This window comes from Falco punctatus (assembly GCF_963210335.1).
Source record: "Falco punctatus genome assembly, chromosome: 2".
Lineage (NCBI taxonomy): Eukaryota > Metazoa > Chordata > Aves > Falconiformes > Falconidae > Falco > Falco punctatus.
Genome location: NC_137581.1, coordinates 65274760 through 65300813, shown reverse-complemented (window position 1 = coordinate 65300813; position 26054 = coordinate 65274760). Strand labels below are relative to the sequence as shown.

General features: G+C 43.9%; 1 protein-coding gene across 1 annotated transcript in view; it reads right to left on the bottom strand.

Moving 5' to 3' along the window:
* Window positions 1–26054, bottom strand: part of TMEM255B (transmembrane protein 255B) — a 109744-nt gene that overhangs the window by 69315 nt on the left and 14375 nt on the right. The window contains exons 3-4 of the mRNA XM_080375515.1: window positions 8384–23662; window positions 728–870 (exon numbers count right to left, since the gene is read on the bottom strand). Coding sequence (XP_080231641.1) covers window positions 728–870; window positions 8384–8444 — 204 coding nt within the window. The 5' untranslated portion in view covers window positions 8445–23662. The remainder of the gene's footprint in view (window positions 1–727; window positions 871–8383; window positions 23663–26054) is intronic.

The window sequence follows — 26054 nt, the reverse complement described above, 5'->3', positions numbered from 1 at the left end:
AGGCAGAGCTTGGCAGGGCTGCCCTTCCCCAAAAGTCACAGGCACCGCAGGGCAATGCAGACGCAACTCGAACCTTGTGCCCAGTGCAGAAACGTGTTTAAGCAGCCTGTTGCCAAGGCAAAACCAAGTTTTTTTCCTTGTTTCTCCAGAAAAAAAAAAAAAAGATTTTTTAAGGGGATCTCATACGAGCAGACTGGCATCAAGACTGCACAAGAGGACATTAGGCAGGCTCCCGGGAGAAGCTTCCACACGCCCACCTGCACGGCTTTCCCTGCAATGGACCCAGCAGAATTCCTGGCACATGTACACGAGAGCGCAGTGGCTCTTTCTGCCATCAAAGTAGAAAACCTCTAAAAGGCTGTTTAAATCTATCCCGTGCCTACTGTCCAGTTACTTACACACCCACATTTAATAGAGATCAGTCAGAAGTCAAGCACAGGTTCCCACATTGGCCCCTGAGCCCCACATGCTGCTGTGCAGTGCAACCTCGGCCTCCTCCTGCCCCCGAACAGCCTCCCCTTTGGGGCACTTCAGAAAAACAGAGTTTACCCCCCCTACCTTATCACACACTAGAATTAGACCAAAACAGAGGAGCATCTCTCTCCTGTGAAATGCAACAAGCCTGTTTTGTTTGGGTTTTTTTTTAATCAATCAAAGCTTCCCATATCCAGCTGATAATAATTTATTTGGATTTACCAAATAATCTAAAATAGGTTTCTTTACTCACAACGATGCCTGGGTAGTAGCCTCCCACGGTAACATTTTCTGTCCTTGTGGTAGCTGCCAGACCTATGGTCAGTATGAAAACAGACACTACCAGCAGAGAGACTGTGAACCAAAGAGAAGTCTTCTTCCTTTTTGCAAATTGTCCTGTAGGGAGGGGGAGCAAGAAAAGAAAAGAAAAAAAAAAAAAAAAAAGAGAGAGCTTTTCATTGCAATCATGGCAAAACAAATACAAAATGATGGAAGACTTTCTTTTGTTAATCCTTGCTGTTGTTAACCCACTGCTGTTCTCCCACTAAGGAAAATTGCTGGCAGACAACAGAAGGAATTAAAACCAGTTAGCTAGAGCTCAGCATAGCTAAATGCACACGCATCAAGTACATGCATGAGATGAGGTTTTATTAAGCTGAACTGAAAGTCACTGACAATGATAATTATGCCTTGTCTTCAGTAATGTTTATAATTAAGTGTTGCTCACATCCGTAAGTCAGATCCTGCAGGCACTAAATGCTTACCTATGTGAAATACCAATTTGACTCTACTGGGACAGAACATAAAAATTCATGTTTTAAGCAAGATTAGCAGAAGCTCTGCATGCTATCATGAAAACGAATGTGTTCTTTGTATTTACAGGTAAGGAAAGCAACCTGTACCTCTGCAGCAAAGCTGTAACATAGTTGATCAGGTAGCGATACATGGGACTACCTTTTTAAACAGTAGCTGCTCAGTGAACTGCATTAAGTCTCACTGGGAATTAGGTTCAGATACTCAGAAGTAGAAAAAAAGCAGGCTCATCTACTGCTTTCAGCCTGCCTGAAGTCACTTAACCTTGTTGTGGTGGCATATCTGAGCTGCAACCACAGGTTATTCATCAGAGCCCTAGCCCATGGCACAAACTTCGGTTAAGACTTTAAAACCAGCAGCTGATACATGACCCTAACTAACAAAAGGCACCCAAATGAATCAGCCTGTGGTCCCCCTTTCTGGTGTTTTTGCTTTGAAAGGCAAGGCAAGAGTGTGCAGGATTAGCCCTGAAATCCTGGGCCATGCGATGCCACGCTACCCCCATGCTACCCTAGGCTGGAGCTGGGCAGCACGGAGCTCCAGCGAGAGCACAACCTGTCCCCAGCACGGGGCCGTGTCTCTCCCCTCCACAGCCTCGTGGCAGAGACTGTAGTGTTGCACGGGATACCGGCACCAGGGAGGGGTAGGTGAGAGGGGAAGGCAGCCTGGTGTGGCTCATGTTCTGAGGGTGCTGCTGTAAGCAGAAACAGGGCTAATGCGGGAAAGTCAAACAGCAAGCAGAAGCTATTTGCAATGAGTCACTTGAGTGACATGGCCAATTTAAAGTCAGGTAGCTCTGTTAAATGTTTACAGTTCAAAAGCCAGGCTAGATTAGTGATGTTTGCAAACTAAGTCAAATAATTTCAATGAATAAATGCATTTATAATAAAATCTGTATGTTTGCTGACATTTCACCAGTAGAACAACCAACCATAATTAGTCGTCTTTTAGTATGAAATGCAAGCAACTTTACTGAAGACAAACGTCTTCTGTTGAGCTTATGCAAGGCTCTTTCACCTGCATGTACAAAGTCTTCCTGCTAAAGATCAAGAAATAACTCACAAGACCCTCCTGACATCTCCCCTTTCAGCCTGTGCCCCAGCTGTCTGCCTCTGCAATTCCCTGTTAATCCATGGAGGGTCACTGGGGACATGGAAATGGAGAGCTTCCTCATTATCAACGAGTTCTTCACCAGCTGTATGGGGTTAAAGGCAGTTCTTTCAATGAGGCCAGCTCACATGGCCAAGAGGGGAAAGAGGACTTCAGACTTGTAACTCCACAAGTCAGTTGCTCTTCCCATAAACTGAACTGATTCATTCAAAATACCGACCAGATTTTAAATAATACCTGACGACCTTACTGCAGGCTATCATCTTTGAAAAGTTGTGGAGACAGAGGAATCCCCAATAGCTGAAGAAAGGCAAATGCTCCACCTAGCTTTAAAAAAGGCCAAAATGATGATTCAGGGAATTACAAGCCAATCAACCTCACTTCGGTTCCTGGGAGGCTAGGACCAAAAATATGGAGCAAATCCTCTTGCAAGACATTTCCGGGCACACAAGGAAAAGGTGACTGGCAACAGTCAGCATGGATTTACCAGAACCAAATCATGTCTGACCAACCCAGCTGCCTGCTATGAGAAAATGACTGGGTGTGTGGAGCAGTGGATGTCTTTTACATTAAATCTAGCAAGGCTTTTAACATGGTATCCCGCAACATTCTCATAACTCAGTTGGGATATTGTGGCCTGGATGAGTGGACAAGCAGACAGTTAAAAAATTAGCTGGATTGTTGGGTTCAGAGGGAGTGGTTAATGGATTGTACTCTACCTGGAGGCCAGTAACAAGTGAAGTACCATGGTGGGCCTCTGTCCTGGGACCTGTCCCATGTAATGTATTCATCAATGACCTAGAAAAAGTGGTAGCATGCCCTCTCATCGAGCTGTCAGACAACACAAAACTGGGGGCAGGCAGTCAATAACCTGGAGGGCAAGGTTGCCATTCAGAGGGATCTAGGCAGGCTGGAAAAACGGGCCAGCAGAAACCTTGCAGAATCAAGCAGCCAGATGCAAAGTCCTGAACAAAGGAAGGAACAATGCCTTGCAGTGATACAGGTAAGGGAGTGCCAGACTGGGGAGCAGCTCCACTGAAAAGGATGAGCTGAACATGAACCAGCAGCGTGCCCTGGGAACAGCATCCTGGACTGTATTAACAGAGGCACCATTAGTAGATCAGTAACTATGCCCCCCTAGTCATCACTTTTCAGATCACATATAATATTACACCCAGTTTTGAGGCTCCAGTACAGGAAATACATCAATTAACTGCAGTGATTCAACAGGGAAAGAAGGTCAGGAGCTGGCAAACTCACTGTGTGAGAAGAGGCTGAGGGAACAAGACTTGCTTTTGGCTTTTGGCAGGGCTAGCAGCAGTCTTCCAGTGCCTATGAGGTGGTTGTCAGTAGGACAGACTCAGGCTTTTCATAGTGGTGCACAGCAGGAAGACAAAAGATAGTGGCCTTAAACCGAAATACAAGAACTGTTTCAGTCTGGGTATAAGGAGAAAAAAATTCAACATTAGGACAGTCAAGCATTGGAACAGGTCGCCTAAAGAGGTTGTGCTGTCTCTATCCTTGCAAGTTTTCAAGATTTAACCAGAAAAAGCATGGAGTAACCTGATCTGACCTCACAATTGACCCTGCTTTGAGCAGGAGGTTAGACTAGAAACTTCCCGAGGTACCTTCCTTCTCACCTGAATTATTCTATGATTTTATGGTAGTTGAGACAGCTAGACTAAAGGTGGCTTGAATATGTGTGCTCATATCCACTGTTACAAAACTGCAGCTGCAATGTAGACATACTCTAAAGGGACACAGGAGCACAAAACCTCTGAAACCCTGTGGGAGAGATGCTCTTCAGCCAAGTGCTTCTAAAACTATTGAATGCTTTCATAAAGAATGCCTGAGGAGCCAAGCCTTCACATTTTTCAAAAACACCTGTACTGGCAAAGGTTAACCAGATCACATGGAGTTAAACAAAGGGTACAACCTGCCCTCCAGAGTTTTGGTTATCAATAACAATGTGCAAAAAAGAAAGAGATCAGTTTGATGGCCCAGACTGAGTTTTCTGGAAAATGTCTTAGGAAAAGCATTCTCTTATTTGTAATTGGAGTAAATTGGATGTGGATTTAGTGAGATAAAACAGAAAAGGATGTCGTTATCTGCAAGTTCATTTTTGGACTGAACTACATTTTGACTTCGAAATGTACACATGCCAGAAGCCATTTGCATACGTGATACCCTTCAGCCCTCACATTCATTGATCTTTTACCACCTGCATCTCAAATCAGAGGCAAAGATCCAATCATATCTCTTCTTTTTCGTACTCCAGTTCGGAAACTCTTGTAACTACATGCAGTTAGCTACAAACTCTGCCCTCAGTAGAGATGACTTACAGGCAGGAGCACAGAAAGGCCCCTTCTGGAGCAGAGACCACACACGCAAGACCCTGTTCTCAAAAACTGCCATGTACTCAGAGATGATGGGTAGAAATCAGGTCTAAATTGGTTTCTGCTCTGGCTGTCTGGCTTTCCTTAGTTACATCAATAAAAATCTTCGCTGTATCTATCAAAAGGTGTATAATTCCATGTACAAAAGTTACCAGCATATTGTGAGGTCTAAGTAATATTTGTAGAGCAGTATAACATCTTCAGATTAAAAAGGCTACAGCTGCAAAGGGTTCCTACTATTAGCTCCCTTTTGCTATTTCAGTCATGTTGGCTCCCAGGATTGTTCGAGTCTTTGTTTACTGCTGTTTGTAGCAGTTGCCATGCAGTTTTTTGGATCTGTGTATAATGTACCTACCAGCCAAAACCCAACGCCAAACTGTTCCCTCAGGAGCCCTGTCTACAGCACAGACAGCGGGGCTGGCCCAGCCTTCTTCCCTGATGCTCTCTGTGGCAGGGCTTGGACCGAAGGCCGACCATACACAAGCACAGCAGTTAAACTAAGAGCAGAGGAAATGTTGCTGTCAGTATTGTTAGGCTGAATTTTCTTCCAACACCAACGTTCCTATAGTGCAGGAAGCAGTTAATGTAGCTATTGACTTTCCAATTTTTTAATATTGAAGTGACTCTCAAAGTAATTTTGACATTTATCCTCTTTAAGTTCTCTAACAATGATCCAGTACGGACATTATAAACTCTTAGTCTGGACCTTAATCCAAGCTAGTTATAGCTTCAAATTTTTACCTCTAGCATACCAAAAATCAAGCGTGTAGAAAAAAATCTTCTTGTCATATCCTTATTAGCGTTAGCTTGAGGCTATGGGGTCAATAGAGGGTGCAAACATGTTATTACCTTCTATTAGCAATATTCCTCAGTAGTTTTGGCCAGCAAAGTATTAACTGAGTTTTGATACTGCAGCAATGAGCACTACGGTAACAACTGGGTGATAAATTAGAGAGGTAATGCTGCTTCCGCATCACTGGCTTGTGCTTTGCCTGGCATAGACTGAAATTGTGCACAAAAAGGAGCAGTCCCAGAAACACTCCCTGCTTTGTTTGCTAAATGTCTGTCAGGCAAAGTACCTGCTTGAACCACTCGTGCTGCTGCTTCACTGGAAGGAAAGAGAAGGCTGTCAGGACAAGCAGGAGAGACACCGGGCTGCGGACAGAGAAAGGCCCATGAGGACAGAATTTGATATCACCCTCCAGAAAGTAAAAAAGAAAAAGTGCCTGCTGAAGACCAAGCTCTGCTGGACTCAGCAAAATCTTTAGTTCATTGACCAGCTGCAGAAAACAAAATTATGTTTACAGTGCTCTGTTCATGATGGCTGAGGGATACATTCAATTTGTAGGAAGACTATAGAAAATTAATAGTTGGGGGATGGACACACATAGATCAGATTGCTGGTGGAATGCAAAGTGGTGGGTCTAATGATGAATGGCAGGGTTTGGATTCGAACGAAGCAAAAGGTGAATTTAAAAGAAGAATGAAGAAATCAATAATGAAACCTGTCCACAGTACGGAAGGCGTCCAATGGTCAAGGGAAAGAAAGAATAAAATGCAATAGCATCTCTCAACCTTGGAAAATTTGCATACGATCTGCAATTTAACTCAAAAAGAAGTCTACATTTAGACCGAGGTAACTATACTTTGCTAATTTCACCACCCCTTTTACAATCCAGCTTCAGACATCATAAAGTCTGTTAAAAAGCGTGGAATGAATTTTGGAAGGGAAGAATTGTGCGTGATGTAGCAATTTTCCAGGATCACAATAACATTTGCTGAATATTAGCACCACACCATTTCATACTTTCCTTTTTGATCTAGTTAAGGTGATCTATGATAACACTGGTGATAGGTGGAAACATTTATTTCAAGTAACGCCCCAGTCCAATGTATATTAGCAGCCTAAATGAGAAAAGATAAGGGAGGAAAGTTTTGCAGCAGAAAAGAATGGTGCATTTTTATTACCCAGTGGATACTACTAGAAATTGTGACATGTTTCAGAGAATGGCATCAACCATATATAATAAGATAATTTAACCAGAAATTTGCCATAGACAGAGGATTATAGTATCAAAGGTATCCACTGCTTTGCTGCTGTCGAGAAAATATTTAAGGGAAGATCTTCGGAGCTAAATTAATAACTTTTAATTACTGCAGTTCTCACTTCAGTGCCATCTCTCTCTTGGCTACAGTTTTCATTGTTTATTTTCAAAACTGGTTTATGCCAGTCAAATTGAATTAATCCTACATTGCCTCCCAAAATTAAATGTGATGGACTGAGATGTTTAAATCAGATATTCACACCTGCTGCTGGTGATTACTTTCCCTCTTCTGATTAAATGCTTGACTTGTCCAGAGTGCTGAAGTAATTAAACCAAATGCAACAGCATTCATTTCAAGCCACAAGATAGCAGCTTTTATCAGGCCCATTTCTTATCTTTATTTTGAATTTGTTGAGGAAGAATCCATGAGTGTGTTACATATTCAAGACCATAGGAAACACTGCTGTGCTCTTTCACAATTCTATTACACACGCACACACAAAGAAAAACAAAAACCACACACACAAACCCTGCTATGCTATATAGTGTAGCTATAGTAAGTGATACCATGCAGCATCACTATGACTTCATTGCTTTGGCAGCAAGGGTTTCACTAATAAATAATTTAATGAGGAGCTAATCACTAGTTTAAAGCTAGTATACAGATTCTTCGTTTTCCACTGATAACCTGAAAACATTTTTAAGTTACAGCATATCTTCCACCGCTACCTTTTCAACACCGATATCATCATTCTTCTTCCAAGTTCAAGACAATAATTAAGATCTAATACATTTTCTAACTGTCTGTTAAGATCCTTGGGCACACAGCAAAGCCTCCGCTTACCCTTTCAAACACTACACGGAGCAACTCCTAGCACTAAGTTCTGTGTTTTCTCGACTTTAACGAGTATCGCTGGAATAATGACCTATTTCTCCATTTTCCTATTTTCTGCACGTCTTTATTTCTCGGGCCGTACGCGGTAAGCACAAGCAGCACACCACTCCAGCAAAGAACCACCGACACAGCGGACCCAGGAGGAGGGAAACCCGCTGCCGCCTGGCTCCTGCGGCGCTGCCCCGGCCCGCCCCGCTCCCGCCCGTACCGCCGGGCGCGCAAGGGGTCTCACGTTAACCTCAGCGCCTCGTACAACGCCATGCGTTCCTACGCCAAACCACCAGCGGTTCGGTAAGCGCGGCGGCAGGCTCACAAGAACTGGTGTTTGTGAACACCCCAGTGAGCGAGAGCAAGAGAGACAGCGTGAGCGCCCGCCCGGCCACCGAAGCCCCGGTGCCCCCGCTTCGCGGGACGCAGCCCCCGCTTGCGGCTTCCCGGGCCGCTGACTGACGCGCGGAGGCAGACGCACCGACCCCCCCGGGGCAGCCCGCCGCCGCCCCCAGCCTCGCCCGGCTGTCCGGCCCCCGCAGCCGGCTGCCGGCGCCCGCTCTGCCGCCGGGGTGGGCACCGCGCCGCCCGCCGCCGCCTCCCCGCGGCTCACGCACTCGGCGGGGCGGGAAAGTTGCGGCGGGGCAGGTGCCGGGGCTCACCTGCGGGGTCCAGCAGGGCCAGCGGACCGGACACCGCGGGGGCGGGCGGCGGCGGCACCATCTTCCGCGGCCGCCTCCCCTCCGCTCCGCTCCGCGCCTCGCCGCGATGCGATGCGATGCGATGCGATGCGATGCGGCCGGTGCTGGCCGCGGGGTGCGGGCGGCCCGGTGGGCCCGCCCCGCGGGGGAGTGCGGCGGGGGGCGGGGGCGGGGCGAGGTGCTGCCCCCGGCGACCGTCCTTTCCCGAGGCCGAGCCGGCGCGGCCCCTGCCCCGCCCTGCGGGGAACGGCGGCGGTGCCCGCGGCCCGGCAGGGGGAACGGGTCCCGCGTCGTCCGGGCACAGCGAGGGCCCAGGGGGCACCGTGCGTCCCCCCCGGCCTCGCCTGCCCACAGCCCCCCGGGGCAGCCGCAGCGGGCAGGGCGGGTGCCGGAGGCTCGTCCGACAGCCCGTGTCGAACACGAGCAGGGCGGGCCTGTACCTCCTGTCCCGGGGCCTGGAAGAGGGGGAGCTGCCTTGTGACCCCTGAGGGCAGGAGGGGGTCACCAGGTGTCTCGGCCCAGGGACCCTCCGCTGCTGCACACTTCACCTTCCTTGGGCAAAAATTCACCCACACTGGGCAAAACGTATGGTCAAAGTATCACAATTCACAGAATGGTTTGGGCTGGAAGGGACCTTCAAGACCATCTACTTCCAACCCCCCACCATGGGCAGGGACACCTTCCACTAGACCAGGTTGCTCAAAGCCCCATCCAGCCTGGCCTTGGACACTGCCAGGGATGGGGCATCCACAGCTTCTCCGGGCAACCTGTGCCAGGGTCTCACCACCCTCACAGTAAAGAATTTCTTCTTAATATCTAATCTATATCTACCTTCTTTTGGTTTACAACTATTACCCTTATCCTATCACAACAGGCCCTGCTACAAGGTTTGTCCCCATGTTTCTCATAAGCCCCTTTAGGTACTGGCAGGCTGCTGTAAGGTCTCCCCGGAGCCTTCTCTTCCCCAGGCTGAACAACCCCAACTCTCTCAGCCTGGCTTCACATGAGAGGTGCATAAAGATGTGGCACAAAGTCCCAGAGGTCAGCTCGGGGTGCAGGTCTGTTCCCTCCCTGCCTTCCGATTCTCCTTTACAAGTCACAGCTCTCCTTGTGTTGTGGCTCTTCCCGAGTGCCCCTGCGTGCCATGAGCAGCTCATTTCCAGGCTGACCCCTGAGCCTGGCAGGGGGGTGAGTGGCATGGGCTAGGTCACCATCTGTGCGGTGCTCAGTGACTTAATTCATTATATGTTCTACCTGTGTTCCAGGCTTGGCTTCACTGCTTGATTTGTTCTTGGCCTATGGCAGGGGACCGGTTTGTCACCTGGTGGAGATCAGAATTATCAAGCTTGCCTTTCAACTTTCCTCTTCCTTAAAAAAAAAAAAAAATCAAGCAGAAAAAAATATTATAGTGACCAGAAATATTAATAAAATTAATAACAAACCCAGGCACCTCAGATGCATAGATTAAGGTAGGTGTAGGACAGGCAATGTCAATAATCAATAGATGCCGTAGGCCTATTCTTTTTCTTATATGCTGTCTATGAATTTCTCAGCCTCCTTGGCTCTTTCCTTCTGTCTCAATTTCCATTTCCAGAGCAGATCCTGCCACTTGCCCTGCTGCTACCCAGGAACTGCTAGCTGCAGCTTCTAGTGCTACCGACTGCAGGGATGTGTGACTTCTGTCTGAAAGACTTTGGGAACGACTTGAAAAGAAACAGCCAACAGCTGCTGTGCTGTGCTGGTACCTGCTGTTCCTTTTGCTGGACTTCCCCATAGCAGAAAACATAACATTTCTTTGTGGACAATGTTTTTGACAGGCTGCCAAGAGCTTTGCTTACACTGAGGTGCATTCTCCCACTTGCAAGAAATGGAATTCTATTTAACATTCTTGTTTTCCTTTTGCTCAAACCTCTAAATGTATACATGTATATGTATTTAACTTCTTCAGTCTTTGACTGATTTCCCCAGAAAATGGTTAGATGGAAAGAGACGACTTTCTCAGGTACCACCCCTAGCCTATGAGCCAAGTAAGCCAGGAGCTAAGGCCAACCACAAGCCAGTTTTTCCTCTTCACATCCTCTAACCTGGAGGGGTTAAATAAAAGAGAAAAATGAGGCTAGAGGTAGTATTTGTACTATTAATTACTAATTTTCAATATAAATTAATGAAGTAATAGATTGAGAACACAGAAGATGTGATGGTACAAATAAAACATTTATTTGAAAGTGACCATGGAGAAAAGTAATAAAAAAGCACGAAAATCTGGTATAGACCCTCACGTTCAGGGCTGGCTATGGATAGAGACTTCCATCAACCCTAAATAACAGGGAGGGCTGGAGAAGACTTCACTTCCCTAGACAGTTTGGAAAATAAATGCCATATGGAGCGTGTATTCTTGGGTGTGATGGGCAATACTTTTTTCTACCAGCAGCCACCAAACAGACACAACAGCCCAAAGGGAAACTGCTCTAGAATTCTTTTCAGTAAATGAAAAGGATATTATAAACACTTTTAAAAATTATTTGATTATAGAAAACAACCTCTGATGAATGATTCATGTTTTTTGCTGCAGACTTCAGGAGAGTCAAAAATAGATCTGGTCCTCTGTCAGAAGGCAAACATTAAGAAACTATGGAAAAATGATTGGTGAGGCTGCCTGGATCTAAAACCTCAAGCATCTGAGTGGAAGAATCATGGACTTACTTTAAATCCAAAATGAAAAATCCTGTATAGCACTTTCATCCCCTAAAAGAGGTTGGAATAGGTCAGCAACGGTAGACTTAGTGGATAAGTAACTACCTGAAAGAGGGTATTAAAGCAGTGAGTGAACCTACAGGAAAGGAAATAGGAGAGCTACAGTTTGCAGGGTTAGAAACTGAAGAACCAAAGAGAAAGAATGGATAAAAACCTAGCTGAGCCAGATGTTGCAAAGAAGAGGGTAACAGATAACAAAAGATTCTTCAACTGTATAAATAAAAATGATTCAAAGAAGGAAAATGTATGGTCACTAAATGCGAGGGATGGCATGAAGACAGAGGTTGTTCCGAATCTTGAATGAGTACATTGCCTCAGTTTTCAATAAAATAATTATTTATATGAAGGTATTGGCAGAGAACCTAAAGCAAGTGAGGATAACGTAAATGATGTTAGCAGACGTGAAGTGGAAGCATAACTTAGGCTGTTTCTTGTGACAGGCCCAGGAAAATTGCACCTCAAATGCTGAAAGAATTGGTAGCTATCTTTTCACGCCCTGAGCAAGGTTTTTAATGATTCAGCCAAGTTGAAAGTGAAGCGCTATTACCGTAGAATAGGAAACCTCTCTTATAAAAGGGCAGAGGGAGTGAGTCGAACAGCAGCTCCATACCCTGTTAATTTGACTGGGAAAAGTCTTAGAGGTAAATGAAAAATGGGTTGAACTACAGTATGGTTCATCAAAGCTAGATCACATCAGACTAATAAGATCTTTGATAAGGTAAGTGATTACTGAGGCCAAAAGCACTGCAGTGAAGCAAACCTCTCTGGATTGTGCTACACACATAACAGAGTCCTTCAGAGAAAATGACTGACTTAACATGGAGCAGACAGCTACAAGTATGGGTCACCGTCAGGTATGGATAAGGCTAAAGGGAAGGCAAGATACTGAAAGAGGTGAGCAGTCTGAGATGCACCTCAGGGACCAGTCTGGAGGAAAGATCACTGGTATTGTTGGGTTTAAGGGGTGTATGTGTGGTTATGAAACGTGTAAATGTCACAAAGCTGGTGGAGATTGCTATGACTGAGGACTACAGGAACAGAAGCATACTAGCGTATTAGGAATGGGTTGAGGAGGAGTTGACACACTTAAAAACTAACAATGACAGCTTTTATGGTAAGTTTGGAGTCCTCTCAGTTCAATGAAATTTAGGAGCGATCTGTGTATCACCAAAAGTGCTTGCATGGTGCCAGTGCAAAGACTGGTAAACAGATGTGTTCTAGGATGCATTATTTAATATGTGTTAATTAGTTCAATGCATTGTAAGTGTGGTAGAACTTCATTTTATATTTATGTTGCTGGTTGTCTCTAAAACCAAAAGGATTTTCACCATTTTGATGAACAGCTTGGACATGATTTTTCTTAATATTTTTTAGGTCTTTGTTTCTCAGATGCCTGGTTCATGTACCTTGCTCATATGTGAAAAATAAATAATTTGCTAGATTTGTGCCCAGAAGGAGTCCCCACACTCCAAGGTTAGGTTGGCAAGGCTGATAAGGGTTCTTCTAATGTGTGCGTCGCATGAAGCATGACCTATTTGTCAGGATAAATTGTGCATTCTCACCTAAAAAGTACCCTGTCTGCACTGGGCCTGAATGCCTCCACGATGCCCTTGATCTCTGCTGTTCCTTTCCCGTGGCACACTGCAGCTTTGAAGGATTTTGTCTTTTGTCCCACGGGTCATCATTATGCTGGTGAATGCTTTGGAGCTGAGGTTGGTCACGTGTTACATTTGTATCCTGTGTGTCCCTGAAATCTTTTCGTCTTTATTTTAAACCAGACCAATCTGTTTGGTCTTTCCTCACAGGTCATGTTTTCTAGGCCAGTGGACATTCCCATTGCTTCCCTCTAGTCTCTGTGTCATCACTCTCTGTGTAGACCACATCTTTCTTAAACGGTGATGCCCAGCAGCTGGGCAACATTCAAAATAATCTTGAATTCTAAGTCTGTCTACCAGCATACATCCTCCAAAATACCCAACAGTTTCTCCCAGCTATATGTTCTCTGCAAATTTAATATACCTTGTATCCCAAGGCCACCAGTGACAATAATGAATAGTACCAGACAGTGGAAGTACCTCAGCACTTTCCTTCTTCCAGGACCATTGATAGGCATGACTCTCCAGCTACATTTTCATCCCTTCTGTAGTATTGTCATTTATACTGTGTCTCTGTAGGAGGGTCTGGTCTGGTACTAAGTCCTGTTATATCGGCTTTATTCTCTTGCAAGAGTTATTTTCTCAGGAACCTGTTTTGGAAATCCGTCATGGGGTTTTGGTGGTGTGGTGGTGTCTTTGGAGGAAGGTTGTTTAGTTGGTTTTAGTAAAATTCAAAGCAAAAAAACATTCCTCCCAGCCTTCTTCCGTGAGCCTGCTGTCAGCAGGGGGTTGTTTCTGAGGCCCAGGCTCAGAGACCCAGTCAAAGAGACTGCAGGTGTGAGGCAGCTTAAATGACCCCAGTGCTCTTAACCCTTCACCATAGTACTCAGACTGCTTTTGTATTCCTCAAAAAATCTGAGGCCTGTCTCCTCTTCCCATTATTTGAACCCTCACAGAAAGGTAAGCCAGTCATCCCTGAGGCTCAGCTCATGATTTTTAATAAGCTAGTTTGGTCAGTCACAGAGGGTCATGACAATAAGTAGATTTCCTTTGTTTATAATTTATAAATAGTATTTATTGGCGTGGTTACTGGTACAATCCCTCTAGGAATATATTGCCTTCATCCAGCTGGGCAATATAGGGAAATCATGCAGCAAGTGAAAGGAACAAGAGAAGTAGCCATGACTGACTAGTTGACTAAAACAGTGGATGGCTAGTAAAAGACAATTGCTGAAAACTCATTTTAAAAATTCAGCTTCCTGATGCCAGCCAGTTTCCAAGGTGTGGTGTGGCGTGGTGTGGTTTTATTAGCAGATTTAAAAGACTCTGTCTGCCAGCTTAAAAAGGGATTTGAGAAGGTATAGCTATTCATAACATTGTTCAGAGGCATGTGAGATGATAGATAAATGAATGACACATGGGTACGTGTTTGTCAAAAGGAGGTTTAAAGTCTTTAGTTGCCTTCAGTAGACTTTTCACCCATTAATTTGTGCAGTCAGCTTTTGAACTCTGTAGACTTCTAGCATTCACACGTTGTGACAAGGAGCTCCGCGGATATCTGTGTGCTACGTAAGGAAGTGGGACATCCCAGTGGGAGCAAGAAGCAAAATGAAAAGAGCAAGGTAGAAGTCAAGTTAAATGTCATAGGAGAGTGTACCTGAGGAAAGGTACATTGCCCTTACAAAAAAACAATTGCTACATGAAACAAAATTCATTATGTTACTTGTATTTTGGTAAAGCTAGATAATGAGAAGTCATATGGATTATGAACCGGAGACCATTCTTGTGGTGCAGCTCATAACAATATTGTAAGAAACGAACTTGACTTTGCTGAAGACTGACAACTGTCTATTAGTTGGGCTGATGACAAAGTGTTTTCCATCAGGAAGATCTTATGACTGAATGAAAGAAGGGAATTCATCTCATTCAAAGGATTTAAGAAAGGAAGACAAAATGCAAAGGGTACCCAAAAGGCAGAGATGAAGGTCTTTCGCAGTGGTTTGGAGACAGGCATAACAAAACGCAAAGATGTCAAAAAACCTATTCAGAGTCCTAGTAGTAGTATGTCCCCATGAACACAGACTATGAAGACATGAAATATCAGAAGACATACAACTCATGATATGAATGTGCTACTATGAAAATGAAACATACTAAGGATTTGTATAGATCTGTAACAACTAAATGAAGTCACTGTATCCTAATCTTACTTCATGAAACAGTCAACATGGGTTTAGTAAAACACAAGAATGTCTTCTCTTTCTGGTGCCTTCTGAAAGAGTGACTGTCCTGGTTTCAGCTGGGGTAGAGTTGATTTTCTTCTTAGTAGTTAGTACAGTTCTGTGTTTTGGCTCTGATGTGAGAACAATGTTGACAGCACACTGATGGTTTTAGTTATTGCTGGGTGATGTTTATACTAAATCAAGGACTTTTCAGTTCCTTGGGCCCTGCCAGCCAGAGGGCTGGAGGGGCACTGGAAATTGGGAGGGGACACAGCCAGGACAGGTGACCCAAGCTAGCCAAAGAGGTATTCCATACCATATGACGTCACGCTTGCTATATAAACTGGGGGAAGAAGAAGGAAGGTGGGGACATTTGGCATTATGGCGTTTGTCTTCCTGAGTAACCATAACGCATGATGAAGCCCTGCTGTCCTGGGAATGGCAGAACACCTGCCTGCCCATGGGAAGTGGTGAATGAATTCTTTGCTTTATTTTGCTTGCATGCGCAGCTTTTGCTTTCCCTATTAAATTGTTCTTGTCTCAACCCTTGAATTTTACATTCCTTTCTGATCCTTCTTCCCATCCCTTTGGGTGGGGGGGAGTGAGCAAGCGTCTGCGTGGGGCTTGGTTGCCAGCCGGGGTTAAACCACGACAGTGACTCAATAAAATCTTTGAAAACCGAACTCTTCTTTTGATAGATTAAAGTGACTTTCTTTGGGTAGTTGTAGGTCAGTGACTGAAGGGTAGAAAAAAAGGTAGTCAACCTTTGTCAGGAAATTCCTAGTGGTAGGAATCATCCAGTGTTACAGTGAAGACTGTACAACAGAAAGCCTTTTTATTGGGAAAAAAAAATCTCTGAAAATGAAAGTTAAAAAAGGTTTTCAGAGAAGTACCCATTTTTGAAGTGTTCTTATATTGATAGATCCTAAGTTTTTATAAGTTGGATGTGTACCTTTGCAAGATGAATAACAGTATTTTTGAAGTGCACCAACAATAACAGATCAGAAGTGTGACTGAACAAAAAAAACCTTTAGGGTGTGTTGTTAACTATTACATTAATTTGTACATTGGCAAAAATGTATGTAGAGAGGTATAGAGTCCAAACAGGAACAGATCATTGGGTTTTGGAATGCATGAGGGAAGTCCTCTGGAAAATGCAGCTTAAATTTCAAAAATATGCCATCACCAAAAGAATAAATCAATCTGAAATACAGATATGGTAATGATATTTTTACAATAGGCATAATTACAATTACACTTCAAAGTAGTAAACAGTAAGTTAGATTAATTATTTTGCCCATCTCAAGGCATCTTCAAAAATTCCTTTAATAGCACAGTGAATTATACTATCCATTCAAATTATAATTTTTTTTAAAGCCCAGAAGTAAGTGAGGCATCCTGTACCTTTCCTCATACCAGCTAGTGCCTAATTTAGTCAGGCGCCCTTCACGTCTGCTGTAGTAGACACTGTTGAAGGCAAGGACAATATATAATACAGGCTTAGTGAGGGAAAAGAGCTCCTTGCACCTCTCCCCATACAAGGCTGTTTCCTCAGCATATTCTGAACAGCTTTGCTCAGTTCAGTTTTAAAGTGTCAGTTATGAGGTTCTTCTCCTTTCCCTTGGCAGGCTTTTTTACAGTTTAATGGAAACTGAGGAGAGTCAAGAGCCAAGTTCCACACTGAGAACCCCCTCAAGAGTTAAAATCTACTGCAACATTTGCCAAACTGATTTCCTAATTATTTTACTGATGTGCACCTCAAAATTAAATAACTCACAGTATTCTTCAGAAACTCTGGATGATGAAATATGAAATTAGAATAATATTCTGGCATGCACTGTAGTTTCCACTGTGTCGAAAGTCTTGGTAGGAGAACAGCCAAGTTTGGAGAATGGGGTAGTGTGGCTTGAACGGGAAGAAGAGAGCAGAGGGAGAGGGTGAGCAGAGATGAGCGGGTCAGCCTTTGAAGCTCACTTTGGATGGAAATGCACCAGCCATGGAGAGGTATCCCAATAACATCAAGTGCGTCTTTCTCCCTCCCAAAGGGTGCTTAGGAACCACCCAGGTATTTCGAGGGGGGTAAGATGGTGGGCCCTTATTGTAGTCCACTGGCTCAGCACTTTTACAGTGCTCACATCCATTGAAAAGATCACAACTGCAGCATTTATTTCACACAGGAGTGGAGCAGCTTGCCAATTCTTGGAAGCTTGTGTTTAGGATTTAATAAAGATGTGAAGATGCAACAGAAAGAGGGCCATAAAACCTGGTTTAGAGGCTGGGTCTTTCTGAAAGGACATTTTGTGATGTTGGAGAGACGAGGATTCCTGGTTACTTGGCAGTATAAGGCAGTGAACGGGGTGAATCACATTTAGCTGGAGCCAGGGCAGGATAAGCAAACAGCGAGCGAGTTCTGGGTGTTAGCACTGATGTGGCTTTCCACCAGTCTCACCAGCTAGCACAGTGACTTGCAGCAGCCACTGCTCGAGCTCAGCTGCACCTTTCAGCCCTGGAAGGGATCGTCTTTACACCATCCCACTTGTGCCTGTACTCGTGCTGGCTCAAAAACAGCTGAGGAACTTAGTCTTTGATTTTAAAAAGGAGGATGATGCTCCATTCCCTGTTGATACCTCTGTGGGGAAAAAATTCTTCAATTAAAAGTTAAAATGTCAGCACTTCATCTTCCAATTCCTTGGTTCATTATGGCAACAAAGGAAGGGCTACAGCCTGGTTTATTTCTTCTGCTTGATTTGAAAGTACCAGAATTAATGGTGCATGCGGTGAAATGGGCTGCTTGTGGAGTTAAAGAGGAGATGTAAGGCTGAAATAAAAAAGGGTGACAGGTTTTAAAATGCATTTTCTACGCTCAGGGCCAAGACACTTTCAGCGGCAGTTTAGAGTCTTCCAGGCACTTTGTTTTGTAAAATACTAAATTGTCAATAAGGGAAAAAGTTAAAACCAGCTGGTGGACCATGACTTGCTGCCGGGGAGGTTTAGCTATCCAGGAGATGGACTATGGCTTGCTACCACAGAGGTTTAGACATCCAAGCAGAGGACAAAAGGCACAGAGCCACTGCAGCCCAAAGTATTTCACAAAGGAGGAAATGCATAGAAGAAAACTACATTTGGAGATGTTTAGAAGTGTCATGTTGTTGTCGCCCCCATTCCCCCCCCCCCCCCCCCCCCGATTTTCAGCTTTGAGGCCCTCATACTCAGAGTGGTTAAGGGGAACATGTTTCATGTCTTCCTCTTTTCCACTCCGACCTCATTATTCAAACAAAGTGTTCTATGAAGTCATCACATTCTGATGGTAATGATAGCAATAAACTCAGTCTAGGAAGCACACATCATTTCTAGGTTTCTTCTGTCCCTAATTTTTGTTTCCTTCATTATCAGTCATAGACATTTCTCCCAACCTTGAAACTGGCACCTCAGCCACAGAGCCCCTGTGCCTTGTGTGGTTAGACCACAAGAACAGTGTTTTCTACAGTGCAGGACAGCACCCACAAGAACCCAAGAGAAACTTTTCTTGACTGAAAAGATTTAATCCATGAATAAATATTGAGACCGGATTAAAATGACCAGGAATCAGAGTGATATTTGCAAGGCTTGCATCCCCGGTAATAAATCTTCTTGCCTGTCTGTGGACCCCTGCAGACAGAGCCCTTAAGCCACTGGATGCAAGGGGTTGTGCAGAAGTGAAGGGAGTGCTCCTGAAGGAATAAGGCAAAATCAAAGCCCTTCTGTCTTCCTTGCTCTCCTTCATGCAGAATTGCCTGCTACCCTGGAAGAAAGCCCTGCCAGTGTTGGCAGTGGTACAGGTGAGCTGAAGGGTGACAGCCCAGGGAGGCAGTTCAAAAGGTGACAAAACACAGTTGCTCAGGAGGAATTTCAGACTCTATGAGCGCAACCACTGAAGACAGCCGCCTTCTAATTAGCTGCTGTATTCCTCCTCAGGAAACAAGCTACAGTGTTGGATAGCAAAACAAGAGACATATTCTTTACCTGTGCACAGATGAAAGCACATAGATGAAAGAACTAGAGTGAGAGCAGAAGACCAGTCTCCCTGTGATGCACTTTTTCAGTGCCAGTCACAGAAATATGGGTGAGGAAAAAATAGAGTGAGAGGTCAAATCAGTCAGTGTGTGTGGGCTGGATGCACTGAAACACCTGCAGAGGTAAATGTGTAAATGGAGCCCAGCATCATTCCTGATGCCATAGACTCTTAAAGGAAAAAACGGGTTATATTTGGAGATGAGCTGACTGTTCATAATAGAGATACCTTGATAAATGAGACCATCCTTTTGCCTTACAGACTATGAATGACGATTTACATTTGATATTACATTAATTTTGTCCACTCACATGACTGTTCATTTGAACAAATGTAAACTTAAGGTGTTAAGTAGCTGTTAGGATTTTGTCTCCGAGGTCCCTTACAGTTCCTTCACAAATTTTGATCAAGATGTCTTTTTTCAGGTTGCTCCCCTTAGCCACAGCATCTGATTGGTTCCAGCATAAATGCAACAGTAACCAATGATACGTGAATTTCTGGCCCTTCTTCCTGAGGATCTACAAGACTGTCATCAGTTATCTGCAAATTGAACCTTTGTTTATATTGATGAGATAAATGAAGTGGTAATAAACCTGTTTTCACGAATCATCTTCAAACATCAGTGAATCTGTTGTACAGATAATTCAAGGAACTTTTAGAAAAAGATGCTGGCCACTTTAGCAAGAATACAATATTGAATATTTATTTATGCTAATATTCACATATCTTTCCCTTTCCAAGAACAACATTGATATTATCTAGTTGTCATAAATAAGTCACAAATGCCATGTCAACAGCATGTCTTTATGTTATGTTTTGCTGTATCTTTCCATCTTCTGTGAAAATCTGATTTGATAAAACAAAGAACACCTCTTAGCACAGTTCTGTAAAAACATTAATTTCTTATATCTTTTTTCAGGTCACATCTGAAAGTGTTATTTTTTAAAAGATTGTTACCAATGAAGCCATTGAAATAGATACCAAAAACCTCCATCCAGCAACCTAGTAGGCATCTGCTTAACACCCTGTGTTGCTACTCATCCTTTTAGCTTCCATGGACACCCACCACCACCTCTGCTGTGGTCCTACCATGAAGGAGGCAGATGCTGCAAACCCACAGGAAAATCCTGGTCCATGGGCATCAAAGGGTCTCTAAAACATATACATGCCCTTTGCACACAAGTCGTTGCAGTATTGGGTCCTCTAGGCTTATAAGCTTCGATTTTCCCAATATATAGAGAAAGAACTGATAGAAGTGCAGTAATGAAGATTTATTAGTGTGACTGGGCAAATGCCAGAGCAACTGGTATATGGTAAAGGCCTGAAGGATGTAGACAGGCCACCCAGAACATGTACCACCTCCAAGCAATACCTAAAGGGTACAGTATATATACAAGACAATGGTAGAAAAGCTGCTCTAGGTGCTTCTTTTCAAAGAAGAAACTATACTGCTGACGGTTTCCACATGATTGTAGCCTTTTGCCTTACTACAGAGGTACCAGACTCAAAAGAGAGTGAGAAGCTAACTGAAAAGTTTCTGAATTCTCTGACAGTAACTTAAAACTGCTTTTCCATGTGCAATAATGGCTCAGTTTTAGGAGCTGGGCCTTCTGCCAGGAGATCAGCTGTAAAGGTGGGAACCTCTATTTCCATTTGCACAAAGCCTTCAGTCCCAGCTTTGTTGCATGTTGAGATTTCAAGTCTTAAGCCTGAGTGTTTCAGAAAAGGATCCTACATTGCCTTGCTGCCTGCATCCCTGGGAGGGAAGGGGGAGGGTATAAGGACAGGCAGAAAAGCACTGCAGAGATGGAGTTGGTGAAAGATTCATCTTCAAAAAGGAAATGTTTGCTAAGAGCTCATGCTCGTGGCAGGGCATCACTTGTTCACCCTACACAGGAGCAGCAGCTTGAAAGTATCAGGGGCAAACTGGGCCTGGAGGGTACAGATTAGTGGGACAAGGGGCATGTAAGACTTTAAAAAATGCCTGGTGAGCAAAATGTAATTGCATATAGCTAAAGTTGTCATGCTGCTGTAACTCCTTTATAGAGGCATATCTATTTCTATTTAAATATGTGTACAGATATGCTCATGTGTCCCATTAAAACATATTGGATTCATAAAAACATGAGCCATATCCTAAGCTTTTAGTGGGGCTCAGAGCCAGTAAGAATGGTTTTTTTGCAGCTAAGTTTAAGTCTTTGAATTTACTTTGACTCTTCCTTCGTGAATTGATTCTAAGCTCTACGCATATATTTGTTACCATAATTAATCCTAAGGACACAATTTAATATGAGAAATAAGCCATTCATTTGATCTATTTGTTGTTTCTTTCTTCTTGTTTGTGATCAGTCATCTACCTCCAAGACTTTCCTATGGTTGTGGCATGGGATTGCCCCACAAGGAAGAGGTGAAGGGTTTCCGCTCGGAATGCTCCCTTAGTGCTGTTGTACAGCCTCAACCTCGCGTTATGCCCACAGAGGTGCAAGGAGACATGAGACTTCCTCGCCATGCTGGAGGAGACCTGATGGTTCCCAAACCCAAGGTTTCAGCCCTCACTGTACAAACATACCTGCCTCTCTCCCAGTGCCTCTGCATCTTGCCTAGAAAAATAAACCTTTTTAGATGAACTTGAATAACAATTTGACATAACCCATATACTATTGTGTAAATACATACATAAATGAGCAAACAGACATTTCTTGAACACCAATGCAAACAAAAAATCTCACCCACACAAAGGTTATGAACAACATCTTACAAAAGTTATACATTTAGCGGTTATAAAGAAGAATTGTTTGTGAATCTGGTTTAACAGCAGGCTCATTGTAGTTAAAACAAACCAACAGACCTTGAAACTGGGATCTTGCAGTAAACTTGAATTGCATCAACGTTCACAAAAGAGGTCTTTGGCTTTGGGGAAGGGCACAGTTCCCTGTACCTGTTAGGCTGCACAAGACAGCAAGGAGAAGGGGGTATCTAGTTAAAAATAGCTACTTTCTGCATTTTAATAACCAGCTCTCCACACACTATGTATGTCTTTTGTTTTAAATAGTACTTACCCCAAGGTTCAAATGAGTCAGTAGATGTGATCTCAGCTACTAGCATATAGCACCTTATTTCAAGTGCCGCAGGTACTTACTGCTTTCTCCTTTAATAAAGCTTTCAAAGGGGCCTTCATTTGGCTGTTAAATTTTGATTTAGGTTCTTTCAAGTCAAGGCATCCTTCTCTCAACATAATTCCTTCAGTAATAACTAAGTTTACTGGGCCACTTGGCTATTGTCCCTAAAGGGTTTTCTGAGCAGAGATTAAAGATGTGCATTTGCAATGTCACTTTTTAGTCACCTGGAAGCATTTATGTCCTAAACCAAGTCTGCTTTTATGGACCTTGATTTTGCATTTCCTTTGCATCCAAATTCCTGCTAAGCCTGATGCCAGCCCAGCACGCACAAGGCAAGTGACATCAGACCCAAGGATTCTCTGCCCTCAAGTATACTTAGGATAATTTAAGATTTTTCATCTGGCCCCTCCAACACCTGTACTGAAGCTTTTATACATGATGTCAGAATTTGGCACAGTTTAGGTTAGCAAAGTCAAATGAGCTAAGCCTGAATTCATAATCTTTGGAAACCAGAACTTCACACACTTCAGAACAAATCTAGGGAAGTATTGATGGTATTCAGGGTTCACACTGAGCACAGGTTTCCTGAACGCACTCAGAGATAACTAAGCTGGAACACCAACAGAAGTCACTCAAACTGTAGCATGAATGTGAGAGTTATTTAATATTAGTATAGGACACAGTATTTTTAAAGACCAAGTTTTGGAGAAGTGTTACAGCACTATCAAAACTAGCCAGCTGCAACAAGGCTTTTACTTTCTCATACCAGGTGAGCTTCAATAAGTAGTTCCCACGCCTCACCCCAGCACAGCCACCAATCCCCCACAAGGTTTCAACAGTTCATCTACCGTGTGTGCTGTTTCTTCATCCTCTTCAGGCCAGTCCACCCTGCTTCTTGCCTCTGCTGCATCCAGATTCTTCCTTCTCTAGGCTCCTCTTCCAGCCAGCCTTTCCTCATCTGGGCATGCTTCTCCCAAGGCCTCTCCTTTTCTCTCCTACATCCAGGATGCTCTCTCTCCTCCCTCTGCTTCTTCCAGATCTCTCTTCATCCACTGCTCTTCTTCTGTACCCCCTAGAGTTAGCAGGAACCAGCCACAGCTGCACATTATCCACATCAGCCAACCCACCACCCCTGAAGCCAGCCCACAGCTGTGTATTATCAATGTTAATTAACCTGCCTTCATTCCTCTATAATTCCTCTACAGAGAAGCTCCTTTTGCCAGGTGTCATTTCATACCTCTGCATTACGTTTCTCTGTAAGTTCCTGGCATTTATTCCCTCAAATCTTCTACTTACCTTGTTAGCAGCAGACAGCTGAGTGACAAAGGGCTATGGCTTGTACTCACCATTAGCAGTGGGCACACCATTAATTCAGGCCCTCAGTAGCCCTTCAGTATGGCAGGATACAGAAACACAAGAGCTTCTCTCTCCTGGATGCCGTTGGGATGTGTCACTGGTACAAACATCCCCAGGCAGAAACTCAGCCCCATTTTGGTTCACTGTAGTGTGAGAGAGGAGAAATGCCACTGAGGTTGTTACATCTGAGACAGTGACTGCAAAATCCCACCTACAAAGCCAAATTCTTTCTGTTCCTTTGGTCATTTTAGGTTGCTCTTGAGTGTTTATACTTGGTATGAAATGCCATAGGGTGAGAAGAAACAGCTTAAGGGCTTGAACTGAAACTACACTGAGGCTAGCAGATGGCCAAGGCTGTAACCTAAAAAGCCCCCACTCAGCTGCCAGATAACACCAGAGCCACGTCCCTGCACTCCAGCAACAGCGTGTCACCTCCACAGACATCTGGGGCCATTCCCAGCATGAGCAGTTCAGCACTCAGCTGAGTGCCTTTTAAAAATGTGGTGGTGACCACATTTTATTTAATAGTTTCATGGCAGCAGCGCTCACCTGGGGAGTGGGAAGCCTGTCTGAGGACAGCCTGTGTTCACTAGGCCAGCAGTATTTTGGGAGGAGTACATTTGCTACTGCTTACATTTGGCCAGCAAGGAGGCACTGACTTTGTTTCTCACCCTTCCAGTATTTAATAAAAATTTCACAAATAGTTCTTGGCATGTGGGCCACAACTGCCCTATGTCAGGCCACTAAAATACAGCATCCTGCTGCCATGTACTCCATCTCTTCCACAGCCTCCATGTGTTCGGCCAAGCCTTTATAGAAAACTGTCAGCTCCAGTGATGCTTTGAAAGAAAAGGTGGGGAATTTTTGCCTAAAGGACAAAGGCCTTTTGGGATGTAGCTAAATCTTGGAGTACAGGATTGCTATAATGGTCCCTCCTCAGCATGCTCCCCATTTGAGATACCATGTGAAAAAACCTAACTCCATATACTCTGCCTAACAGTCCCTGGGCTGCCTCTGTTTCAGAGGTCTGAATTAAATTTGCAGAACTTGTAGGATCTTCAGCTTATGGGCAAACACCCATTTTACTATAGTTTGAACTAGAATTTAGATTTTATATATATCAGATGCCTGCCTTGCTCATGTTTGTGGGTTTTATCTATGATAAACACAAGGCCACTTTCCACCTCACTGGAAAGAAAGATGTTTAATTTGAAAAATTATAATAAAGCAGCATAAACAATGGGAATAAAACAAGAGCTGACACCAAGAGTTGGGCTCCTGCTATAATGCAAGAAACTTTTGAAATAAATCGATGAAAATACACCTCACTCAAATTTCTGATGTATGTAGGCTGCTCTTTCTGAACACAAACTTTAATAATTTTAATTACTATAGATTCCTCATAAATCTAGAGGACTTCCATACAGTTGGGCAAAACTGCCTTTATCAGTCCAGAAATTGTGTCCATCTATTGACAGCAAAGCTTAATCTATCCCAGCCTTCAAAGACTTAGTTATCAGAAGCAATTCACATGCATGCCTGTGGGTGTTTAGCTCTGCTTTGGACATAAGTGCCTATGGTTTCTTTTGCCCTTTCAGCTATAGTGCACCATAAATAAACATGAAGCATTTCCTTCTTAGAGCACTTTGTTCCTTTTTTTACTTCTTACTTAGACTTTTGGTTTTTAACCAGAAGCTACTTGTTGATTTATAAGTTGATTGTGTTAAAAATTTCCTCCTGTACAGTTTCCTACATTTCCCCTACCAAGCAAGGATGCCAGGTCTTTAATCTTAATATTGCCTCCTCATCTATTTACATGACACTTGTTTGTGGAAACTTCTATCCTTCACATTTGGATGAAGGACACCTTTAGGAGAATGCGTACAGTTAGCCTGCTGTGTATGTGCTGTTCATGCAGCACCCGATATGTCCTGGCTTATCATGTGAGGACAAAAGAAGGACTTGTGCCTGCTTTAGAAAGCCTGAAGCTAAGGAGAAACATAAATGGAAAGAAAGGAAATGTGACATGAAAATCTTAGCAGGGTTGGAAGCTGGCCACGTCCTGCTTGCTCAAGAGGCTTTTGTTTTGATTTTCTCCCCTGAAAATGTGGCTGAAGCAGTCATGCTGCTTGCAAGTGTTTTTGGGAGGTGTTTCACTAACAACTTTTGAACCCTGGCCAAAGGGGCAGCCCTGCACTTCAGCTCAAAGCACACAACACAAGTGGCTGGACACTCTCTGGGATGTTCAGGGTGTATAAGCGCAGGGGCAGGCACAGAGGGACACATCATGAGGGATAGACGGTCATATGGGACTAAGAGGCCAAGGCAAGATCTCAGCAGAGGAAGCAGAATGCCAGAGGTGGGATTCAGACAAAGCCAGGAGAGAGGCAGGTAATAAATGCTGCAGCTTTATAACTCCCCAAATAGCCACTGTGCTTCCAGCAAGGCATAAATTGACACCAACCTTATGGTGACTTTACAAATGAAAGATAACTTTTTAATTAATTGCACAGCGAACAAGAAAGAAATGAAAGC